General features: G+C 34.3%; 1 protein-coding gene across 1 annotated transcript in view; it reads right to left on the bottom strand.

Annotated features, from left to right (window-relative positions):
- Window positions 1–1381: 1381 nt before the first annotated feature.
- Window positions 1382–12157, bottom strand: part of CHM (CHM Rab escort protein) — a 73053-nt gene continuing 62277 nt past the window's right edge. Inside the window, exons 15-16 of the mRNA XM_050902014.1 lie at window positions 8809–8975; window positions 1382–3501 (exon numbers count right to left, since the gene is read on the bottom strand). Coding sequence (XP_050757971.1) covers window positions 3295–3501; window positions 8809–8975 — 374 coding nt within the window. The 3' untranslated portion in view covers window positions 1382–3294. The remainder of the gene's footprint in view (window positions 3502–8808; window positions 8976–12157) is intronic.

The following is a 12157-nucleotide window of genomic DNA, read 5'->3' on the forward strand; positions in this document are numbered from 1 at the left end:
GGAGGGGAGAGAGAGGGGCCTAAACCACAACAAGATCTGAAGCAAAAGGAGCCGTGCAACCTCCCGAGTACAGAAAGTGAAATTGATACTAGCTACATAAAGAGAATCATTAGAGGAACTCTGACAACATTCGGAAGTGTATGGAAAATATAAAATACAATATAAAAGATAAAAACCCTGAAAATTCCCCAAGTCCTCTTCAGAGCATTTCAGTGAAACGGCACAAAGCACGTGCTCCACCACATTTCCACACAAGAGCTGGCAGTGCCTGGACATTTCTGAATCAGCAAGTCTAACATGAAGATTTTTTTTTTCAGGGGTCAATTTTCCCATTGATGCAAGGAGGATTTACACATGCAAGTCCCATTAACATTAATAGGAGTTACCTACATAAATCCCCCTGCAATGATAGGAGAAAAGACCCCATAGTCTGCAAGGATCTAAGTTCTAATGATTACCTGTCAAATGGCCCTAAGCATCATCATCACCAGAAAAAGCAGACGTAGCAGCTTCATGGCTGAAAATACTTCCAAAGGAACAGTAACTAATTGCAGTCATCCAGATAAGGCAATACAACAGCAGAAGGGAAAATGGCATAAAATTGACTGTTTGAATACTAAGGGTTAATCCAATTAACCAACTTAAAAAGAAAGTACTCATTAAAAAAGGAATTCAAACATATCAAAGCACCCCTTAGAAAAAAAAGGTGTGAATATTGTATGAGCTCCAAGGTGCTTGAAGGATAATACAGCTACTTGTTTAAAAATTCAATTAACCTTATCTTTCTTTAACTTGATTTATTAATAATCCCACAGATAAATTGCCAGTTTTTAAAAAGTCATGTTATCTTTTGAATACATCCTGTATGACAAGCCTTAAAAACTACTTCAAATAAGCCTAACCCTCACTTTGTATGCTTAAATTATTTAAAGCAAGAACAAAATGTAGTTCAGTGCATGATTTCTGTAAAATACAAAGATCAACAGTCTTATCTACTGCTATTGCAAGTGAGCTATTGGGTACTCAAGTACCATAGGAAAAACATTTTATGTTTCCATTCACCATACGAACGAGACATGAATACAGTTTTTAAGCAATCAATGTAGTGTAAAGTCATAGCCTACAACTTGTAGATTATTCCGTCTTATCTAAAATCAAATTTGCAGTATTTCCAAACTTTGCTTCACATGGATATGAAGCACTAAGATACTACTTTATATAAACTTGCTAACTTCTATAAACATACTGTCACACACATAAACTTCAATCTTACTACAGATGTCAACACGATGAAAGTAGACAACAGAATTATTAGGAAATCTCAGCTAACAAATGAACTGCTTTCTTGCGTAATTAAAAGAAAAACACAGAAAAATGCACTTGCAAGCAAACATTTAATTTTCATCAAACGATTTCCTTGTAAACATAGAAGACGAAAAATTCAACTATGATCCCTATTATTGAAAGACAAACAGGGACTAGGTCCTCCACTTAGCTCTTTTACAGATCTGTAGGTGTTAAATACAATTACCATATACTCATGCTTTCCAATACACATAAAAATTACAGGTAAATGAAGAGGCAGTCTGCTTATTACCATATATAAATAACTGCTCAATCACAAGCATCCAAAGATGACTGTTGTTTAACATTGGAAACATTTCAACCACATATTTTTCTGAGGACTTTGGGATTATACACACAATGGTACCGATCCAATAAGCGAAGAACGTAAACACAAACAAACCAGTTTTTGAAATGCAAATTGGACAATGTGTTATGATGCAAGAAAAGGTGAAGTTAACAGTTCAGTTATGCTGTAAAAAAATAAATAAATTAACCTTTATGGCATGAAGCCATTTTAAAGGCAGGCACGTGCACCGCAAAACCATACAAAGCCCGGATATGTCAAGTTCAGGCAGTGCTGAATATTCATTATTCAATGGTATTTTTTATTTACGTACAGTATTTAAGCACTGCTAGAACTATTTCTAAGTTCATGTAGAAGTTTAAAACCCTTCTCATCAAAATTCACTGATCTCTATATTTAGATATACTACTGATCTATTGGGTGTACATTTTAAAGTAAATCTTTAAGTAAATGCTAAATATTTTTCATCATCTGAATATCTAATTTCCAGCATCGTTCAGAAGTGCAAGTTTATCATGATCATTTACAACAGCTTTCTTATTTTGTAATTTTTCATACAAACTAGGCTTATAAATACTTCAATAAATTTTATTGTATAAATGCTTTATGATTTATCATTACAAAATGCATAATTTACAGCTATCACGCTAATTTTAATCCTATTAACCGGGATCAATACAAACCTTTGGAATTATCAGTTGAACCTTCTCCCCACCACAAAAAACCTCAATTAATGATCATCTAAACTTCTCAGACACCATACTTCAAAAAATTAACTACTGGCTTATTAAAGGCCCAAACACTGCAACAAATCCAGGGAAACTAACAACAGGTACGCTCCACTTACGATTTTAAATTTTGTTGGGAAATCTAGCGTTAGGTTTAAATTGTGCTATTTTCCTGACTACAGTAAATTAAGTCACTAGTGAAAATTTGTGATCTATTAGATCTTACTAAAAAAATCTGAATGTAAAGTAGTTTCATGCGAGGAACATCTATTGGATTATATTTGTTTCTAAACTATGCCATCAGTTTCAAAACCATACAAGAAATTTTTCATTACACAAATTAAACATGACATCTATTACATATTCTAAAGCCACTCCAGAATTGTCAATATTATTGCCTTCAAGTTCCAGTCATAAAAGCACTTTGAAAGACAGACTGTGAAGCTCACCTTCCACTGTTTAATTAGCAGAGTTCCAATGATTTTTAGTAGAACTTTGATACGTTATATCAGAAGATGATCTTCTGACTGGTAAGCAAACTTGCACATTTTTTCTTTTGATTATTTTCGACTTGTTGCCTGTTTAAAAAATGGAGGATTCCTTCCAAGATGTAAAACAAAACCAAACTCTCTCTACAAGTCATGAATCCTATTTTAGCATTCTAAATTCAAATGCTTTGTTCTATGATTTTTTGTTTAGGGACAAACACCCCTGGATCTGCTGGACCTATGACTATTTAGAAATGTCTCAGCTATCAATGAAGCTATTTGACAAAGAAAGATTATTCAAGCTAAGGAAAGTAAGGCAATTGCAAATAATACAGCTATGGGTTTTTTAAACCTCTTTTTCTTACCCTTCCTCCCTTACATTTTAGTTTGGGTCAACCTCCTCTTCTACTAAGAGAACAGTGCTAATTCATTCTTCATTATCTTCCTTTTTAACAGCAGCACTACCTCCGCTACTGCTTTCCTCAGTTGAGGATTCAGGTTTTGTCTCTGGTGAGTTACTGAATCCAGACTCTTCTGGTGCAATCTCATCTTCATCATAAATAATATCTTCTGGATTCGGTGGTGGTGGGCAAAATTCCTCTGTAGGAAACATTTCTTGGAAAATAGTCTCAGCCTATTCAGAAAAAAAGCATAAAATAAACTTTACTTTGAAATGTAATACCTTGCAGCAATATTTTAGATATTTAAGATTAACCTCTGTTCTTTCAAATCAATAGTGATTTAATACTTCGATAGTATTGTAAACACATGGGAAATCCATTCCTTCTTGCAGTCCTCGAAAAAGAAAAAGCAATCTATCTTTTTACATTGTTCTACTAAGAAAGTCACATCATAAGGCTTTTTTAAAAATGCTGGTCATTCTACATTGTATTGAGAACAACAAAGATGATTTTTTGCGAGCAAAATGACCTTTTCCACTATAAAAATATCCCTAGCTGCAGTCAAATGCAAAGCATGGGAAAGATCTTGCCTTCTTCCAGAGAGAAGAATCCATGTCACATAACAAGCAAAACCAGGAAATTGTTAATATGTACAATCTACATCATATCTATATGGGTTTCCTTCTTAAATTTAAAAATTACAGGAAAATTTCCATTTCTGTTTTTCTGAACAGCTCATACATAGCTCAACTGAGAACTGTTCTCATCCAACGGAATATTATCATTGAAAATATATGCAGATTTGTATACAATACATTTATAATTTATTCAAAAAACATGTCTACCATTTCAATGTATTATGTGCGTACACTTATGTGCACAAATTGTGCCTTTCCAAAAAGAACTGTATAAGCAACCTTTATTTAGATAAAAAGAGTTACTCTTAAGATATAGCTCAAGGATTTAATTTACAATGCCACTTATTCTTCATGCCATCGAGGTTTAGAAATTAAGTACACACAAAAAGTCAAGTTTTTTGACCACTGCAATGCAACACATTAAAAAGAAACGTGTTCTTGATAACAACAGGGTAGTTGTTATTGCAACATACAGAATACAACTGCAAAATCTGGGAGAAAAAGAATCAAAATAATACAATCTTAGAATTCTTGAGAACCAGACATTTTATAAAAACAAAGGAGGCCAAAAATCCTTTAAAAAAACCACAAGAATGCAAGGAGCTTTGTTAAATAGCGTTAAATAGTTTTACATGCTCTTGTGCAAATAACCTATCTATAAGCTTATTTAAAAAAAAAAAAGCTAGAGGCACTCAGGAATTTATTTACTGAACCAACATGCACTTCACATTTTTCACATTTCCATAAAGGTTTTCTTTTCCAAGTCCTTAAGCTTCTAAGGCAAACGGAAACAACTGATGCAGAGCACAGTTATGTTTTGGGTTTTTAGAAAGGCAAAGGAATATTGCCTCTTGATTTTGTCTATTCAGTAAACTATGCGCTAAAGACGACCTGTGATGAGAGCTCCCACATAGGCAAGAATGCATTTAATCTTTATATTCATACTGCTACCAGACACTGCACTGAAAAAGCTGACAGTAGGGTCAGTTAATGCCAACTGCAAAGGCTGATTACATGATGCGGATTCCTGGACAAGAGGGAATTGTTTTCAGATTAATACATCATTGAGCATGTACCAAACAGCTTTCTGTGATAAACTTCACTGCCCACCAGCAGTGGATTTGTATCACCAGCACGTGGATGTAGGACTCCATTATTAACTGCTTAAATGACCCTGTCTACTCTCAGTTCAATTTAATTTTTCATTCTGCTTCCTAAATTTCACTCTTCCATACCCATTTAAAACTGTTTAAAACTATTTCTATTAGTATATGAAAAAATAAATAAAAAAATTATATTCTCTACTTCAAAAACATCGTTTTGTAATTTGAAAACCTTGGCTAGTAAGTCTAGGGTACAAATATCCTACAAAAAGTTTACAAAACTAACTTTTTGAAGAGAAAGACTTTTAATTTCAAGTCTGCACTTGTCCTTGAAACTCCAAAAATATGCTTAAACTATTATAGTTAATAGAATATTGAAGAACGGTGTAATATTTTGCACTAAATATATGACAAACTAGAGCAGACAAACATTTTCTATGCAGTTCTCAACAATTATTTAGTCTCCAATTAGTCTCCAAAAATGGTCAAATAATTATGAGGTTGAACATGGAAAGAAATTCTCAGTATGTTATGTAGGACATCATGACATTGATTATAATTGAACAATTTAATGGTACTGAGTGCTTTCAGGTCTACCAATTTTTTAAGTTAACCTTATCCAGCTGAAGTAATGCAGAATAACCAATAATAATTTAACAGCTCCTTCATTATAACACTTTGATACTTATTGTAACTTAGTAAATAGTTCCTTCAATATTTAGTAAAGTGTACCAGCTTTCAAGTCTGTATGTTTGAATTAAGCATTAAGACATAAGCATGTAAAGAACTTGCATAGATACTCTAATAACTGTTTGAAGTTGAATAAAATTATGTTTTGTTACTGTTTTACTGTATCCCAGCTACGCACCTTGATGGCATGTAGACAAGCTGCATGGGCTTTCATAGCAACTTTTACAGAGAACACTACCAAACCAACAGTAGTTTGAAATATGACACACTTGAATAACTCTGAAATCCTTCCAGATATAGAAAAACAACGTAAACAGGTTAAAGGACAAATATTGGCATGACAATTTTAGTGCTTCCTCTTATGAACATGAAGATGCCTCAGAAATCTGAAATACTTCAGGGAACATACTACTTTAGAACATAATTCATGTCAGGTTGTAGCAGCAAAAAAATAGAAAACTGGAAGCCAGATGCTTTACTTGATCCATACATACAGAATTTGAAGGAATCATAAATGGCACTTTACATTTTATTTAGCCTATCCTCAGGGCAAGTAAATGCAGACATCAATATTAATTCAATATTATACTAGGAATTTAACACTAAATTAAAATAAAACAAGAATGAAATCATTTGTATACTGAGCTGTAGATGGATAATTGTCTGTAAAAGTTGTGGTGTCTTGCCTTCTAAATAATATATCATCAATACAATCAAACAGCATGACATATGTAAGTTAGTAATACTAATGGTAATGACAGCATAAATCATGGGAAGTATCATTAAAACAGTAAACAAAGAATTGATTAGAGAAATTAGATTCAATTGTCCAAGCTATCTCCAAGACTAATACGCACAGTGGTTTTCTGTTTGTTTTTTAAAGCGTTCTGATCCATGAGTTTGTAAATATTTCTTGTTTGGAGATTTCCATCCCATTGCTAGGAAGATGAAAGTGATTTGGGGGTTCGAGGCACACCAACTTACACGTATTTCCCTCCTCCACTTGTCTAGAATGTACCTACATGCTAGATGGGAAGGGCGTATTCTAACTGTGAGTTCTGCTTTATCTTCAGTCTATTCTTCACTTTGTTCTCACATATGCTCCTCACTTCTATCTTCCCTTATGACTTTTAATTATAAACATGGTTACACTAAAATATTTTTCACTCTACCTAGCGACCGTTTGTTTCAAAATCTAAAACGGGTTCAAAAAAACGTAGCTTCTATCTACTCCTTCTGAAAGGGAGTGTTTTAGGCTCTTGATTGTTTCTCTGCCAAGATCTGCTTGTTTAACATTTATCTCACTGCTGGTCAACAAATTTAACACAAAGGCTAACTACAGCATCTAGAATATTTAAACACAGCTTGATCTAGAATACTATTACTCATTAGTAGGAAAAAGAGCTCTTAAGACAAAGCTGAATGCTAGAAAAGGTGGCTATTGGAATTAGAAATAGGCTGGTTTTTAAGTGTATTTAAACAGCTTTTAACTTGCACTGTTTTAAATAACAGTTAAAAAAATCTCATTTAGAAAAGAACTAATTTACAATTTAAAACTGCTACCATAATAATTGTCTTGCGTTATTTTTTGTCTTTACAGTTCTTTATCCTCTTGGAAGGCAAATTGCCTTGTAAAGTAAAATGAAGGGTACTATTAGCCCTTAATTATACTGTTCTGACCCTACAGTTCAGGCTATGTCAGCCTTTCCACTTTAAAATCTTACTTTTAAGAGGTTTATGACTTAGTCATAAAAAATCCTGCAACTGGTTAGAAGATGGCATGCACATTCTCTGAACATAGCCATTAAAAAAACAGCTTTAAAAATGACTAGTGCCAGTTAATCCTACAAAGATGTACAAGCATTCTCACATTAGCTCTGAAAGCACCCTATCACCACAGTGACTGCTGCGGCAGATTTGCCTAAGAATTTATACCTTCCTTATCAAGGCGGATCTCTGAACGGAAGACCAAAGGAGAGGCATTCCTGTAGTTGTCTTTTGTTGAACAAGTTGTAATCTACATACTCACATGATCTTGTTGTCTTCTGCTCAATTGTAGTGGGGAAGGCACAATGAGAGGTATGATATGAAGTTCTTTGTGAATTTCTACATACTTACCCTTGAAGATCTGGCGTCCCTGCATATTCTGCCTACTGCTGACACAGAAGGTGGCTATTTCACGATCTCTCCATCTGCCTAGTTTTGTTTAGGGAGCTTTCACTCTTCACCTCCAATTTCAAAGCACTAGTAGTTTGCCTTAAATTGAGTACTAGTATGGCATGCCTACTACTAGGCAAGCTGAAAGTGGTTCTCAGTTCAGGATTCTAGTTAGCAGGAACTAGATATGTAGACACCCCAATACCGAGAATTAAAAATCAGAACCGAGTGTAATTTGGTGCCAAATACTATCTCAAGGTCACGAACAGAATGACATTCCCCTCAATTCCTTCAGAGACACAATTACACCAAAATTTTTTAATACAGTGATACTAAGGCAAAGACAAGGTAAACTGAGACAGACAGCTTAATGTACCAGCTTAGTAATTATGCTGTTTTTTTTCCCCAATAGGTTTTTGGTTTGTCACTATGTCCTGCAGGTGTTAAACTACTTTGATGATCCTTCCAACTTGAACTGTAGATAGGCTTTTCTGACCTTTGATTTGTACTGCTTCACTGCTACCGTACCTCCTCTTTAACCTTACAGGCAAAAGACAACATATTTTGGTGAGTTATCATCTATATTTCTGAATTATTTGACAGTTTTTCCTTTCCACAGTATTAGAGCAAGTAACCATTCTACCAAGATCATCAACTTCGGGTATTGCTGCCTTCTAGGTTCCCTCTACCTGTTCAGATTAACTATCTGCTACTCCTAATGTTACTATATCAACTGATCTTTTCTCAAGTTTCCTCCATTCTCAATCCCACTGACATTCACTTTGCTCATTAAGTAAGATTTTCTGTATGTCTAGGTGTGAAGTTTTATAGCTGTATCAGTACTAATTATCTACCATATAGCAGAAAAACCCAGAACAAAAGCAGACTGTATTGGACTTCCTTAGGTCTTTAAAATTAAAGTTCTGCAATCAAAAAAATTGATCTGCCCAACCTGTCTGACAGCACAGTCATTTCCTAAAGCAGAGTCTGGTCCAGAACAGACATAAACATTTGAGGGTAAGCCATTGTATGAACTTTTGTCAACTCCTGAAGAATCTCTCATATTGAAGTAGACTGCCCAGAGGACTCTAGGTTTTTCCAGCTCTTCATTTTCCGTCTCTGAAAAGAAAAAAAAAGTGTTCCAGTAATCAATGTTCACATGTAATACGGGAACTACGTTATCTAGCATACTAAAAGTCAATTTATTAACATGGAATTACTGTAATACAGTAAATTTTTTTCTTTAAAAAGCCAATTAATTTTACTTTCCATTCTCTTCTGAGGTACTCTTTCATCACACTTTTCTCTTCCTTTACAGCCATAGGTATGTAAACTCTACTTATTCTGTACACACTATGCCACATAAGAACCAATTATCACCTAAAAGCATACTACCAAGAAGCTTGGTCTAAATTTAACGTCTTTCCACTTCATGTTATCTAGTTTACTCTGGATAAACTCCATGAGCATGTGACGGTCTGAACAAGTCCTCCACGGGCTGTGCCAACTGGAGGCTATTGCATTCCATATGCAAAGATATTTTTGATGTATACTTTTTTCCCTCTCATTTAATGGTTTATCTTTGTATGGGAACTCTTCTCATAACAGACCTTTGCGTGCTTTAACACTGGGCATCTTCAAGCCAATCTAAGGAGACTACCTAATGCTCATGGTTTAAATAGAAGAAATTTTAAATTAAAATCCACAAAGAATACCTCCCCCCCAAATTAACTGTAGATAAAGAATTACCAAACCCAGAAGTACGCTATTTGAGATGTGTAATATGCCGTATGTAGAATCTCTAAACTGTGGAAATACTGCTAAATGAAAATAGATGATTAATTTATATTTATCTGTGCTTACTGGGGACTTGTACTGTGCTACAATGCTGATTATGAATACAAAATGATCATAAACTACATCTTGCTTGTTCATCATCTGTATCTTCTTGCAGTTACTTCGCACATTCATATAACCCCTCTGCACACAGGCAGAAAAACTGCTGGGAAGATGAAGGTCACTTTTTAACAGTGCAGAATGCAACAGAGGAATACACAACATCGATTCTTAGCTTAATAGATACTATTTGTTTGGCATATTTGCTGTTCCCCTTTTGATATTTTACCTCCTCTAAAATAAATGAAGCTTGTAAAAGACCTTGCGAAATCTACTTCTTTCCAAGGAAGAAACTTCTAGATAACAACGGCATTCAAAACAGTATTTTAAAGCAGTTGAATTAGGAAAAAAGAGATAAATCTATGCTATTCCTTTAGTATCTTTTTATAACTGTCAAATATTTTTAAAAAAATAGGTGCTAACCATACTGAACAGTTTGAAATATAAATTAAATTCATCAGCCTGTGAAAGTCTGAGCCTTAATACAGGGCAAGATGCTCTTTAATATATTTAAAAGTTCACATTGCTCATAAAAGTTACTTCTTCCTCATTTAGGCAGGAAAATGAATGGAGTCCTCTTCTCCAGGTGACTTTGCCTCTTTGACCTGCCATGGCCCAGTGCTCACTTTATCTGGTGATTCATTTTCAATAACTCCAACAGTATTTGTTCTGACATTTTAATTAAAATACGACCACTACCTCATCCTGATGATAAAAAGGCCTATGTGTCAGTGAAAACTAGCTTTTCAGTGCCTCAGTGCACCTGAGGACCCCTATGATCACAGAGTTTCTATAGAAGAATTTCAGCCAGGTTCTAAACAATATATCATTTCAAAACTGGATCACTTTAAACATTAAGATTAATGCTAACTCCCCCAAATGATTAGAAGACACTAAACTGCAAGCTAATCTTTTCTTCACCAACTGAGTCTTTGAAACACATGGCACTGTCTTGAAAATTTAAGATATATGTTAAATATTAAAAGTTGGAAACTAGCGGGCTTTAAATTAACAAGTATCAACATGAAAAGTGTTTGCAGCTCTCCAATATAATAAAGTGTTCTATTCACAAACCCTACTTGTATTCTACATATTTGTTTTGTAAAGGCTCTTGTACTACAAACCTAGTAAAAAATTTACATCTTTGGGACATCAAAGATGCCTTTCCTGTAAGCAAGCAAGAAAGAAAATGCAGATTATTTAATACTTTACTTCCTATTAAATGCACTTTGTTGTCTAACAAAAACAATAAGACATTTGCTTTTTCATTAAAAGGTAGAGGAAAAAAAATGTAAAAATGGAAAAGAACACAGGAAAACAAACTTGTGAAAAGCTGAACTCAACCCTTTATGAAACACTGTTCTTGGTTACAGAGCCCTGAGAGGAAAAAGAAAGACTTGCCACAGAAAAAACTGCATTTATTTTTTTTTAACAGGAGAAAATTTTACCTGAATTCATGTTATGCTTCATGAATGAAATATTATATGCAAACCAATTATAAATATTATAAAATACTTCCACATCTTACTACCTTGCATATATACAAACATAAAACACTTCCACTGACAGCTAAGTATTGTTTTCTCACAGAAGAACTATGATTTACTGTATTTAGGTATGAGCACACTATATTTAAAAATGTGTTGCCAAGGTTAGAATACAGCGATATCTTCTATGTGCACACTACCTATTCTAGGAGCATCTACCAAAAATATGATTAAATTCAAGATCTCGGGATTAAATTTCAAAGACTTCTGTGGAACTGGCTCAAAGTATCTCAGGGACAATTTCTTTCTAGGCAACAACTGCTTTGTCAACAGCTACTTTCCTCTGGGACTGTGAAATTGTCCATCTCAAGGTCAAAGTTCATGAAAGTAGCTGGCAAGGTTTCCTTGAATTTAGGGCCAAATAGTTCATTATTGGAAATTACTGGAAATCTATCTTCCTGATAAAACTGCAGTAACAACTTAATGCTTCCACTGCTTAAAGCAGAATCCAGAGAATTTCAACTAAAAACAGAAACCAAGGAAGCACTTGAAGAAGACAACAAAAGGATGAGCAACAGTCTTAGAATAAGAGAAGGCAAAAGAAAATGAAGAAGCTTATAGCACTGAGCACATCTGGCAGCTGGAGGAGAAAAGCAGATCACTAACTTTTGGGGTTTTGATAACTTTTGTTAGGGATACCCGAGTAATAGAAATCACTAAAACCAGGATAGTGTAAAAAAACAGATTCACAAATATTTCATTTCACTACTACACCTTTGAAAGACATGCTGAGAAGCAAATATGTTTCCGTGAAAAAGAAAGTGTGAAAAATTAAAAAGGTCCTAGACACTTACAGCCACAGTCCTTGTATACTGAAGTTAAACCACAGCTGAAGGAGACCTGGAACATTAGATCATG

The sequence above is a fragment of the Gymnogyps californianus genome, chromosome 9 (assembly GCF_018139145.2).
Source record: "Gymnogyps californianus isolate 813 chromosome 9, ASM1813914v2, whole genome shotgun sequence".
NCBI lineage: Eukaryota > Metazoa > Chordata > Aves > Accipitriformes > Cathartidae > Gymnogyps > Gymnogyps californianus.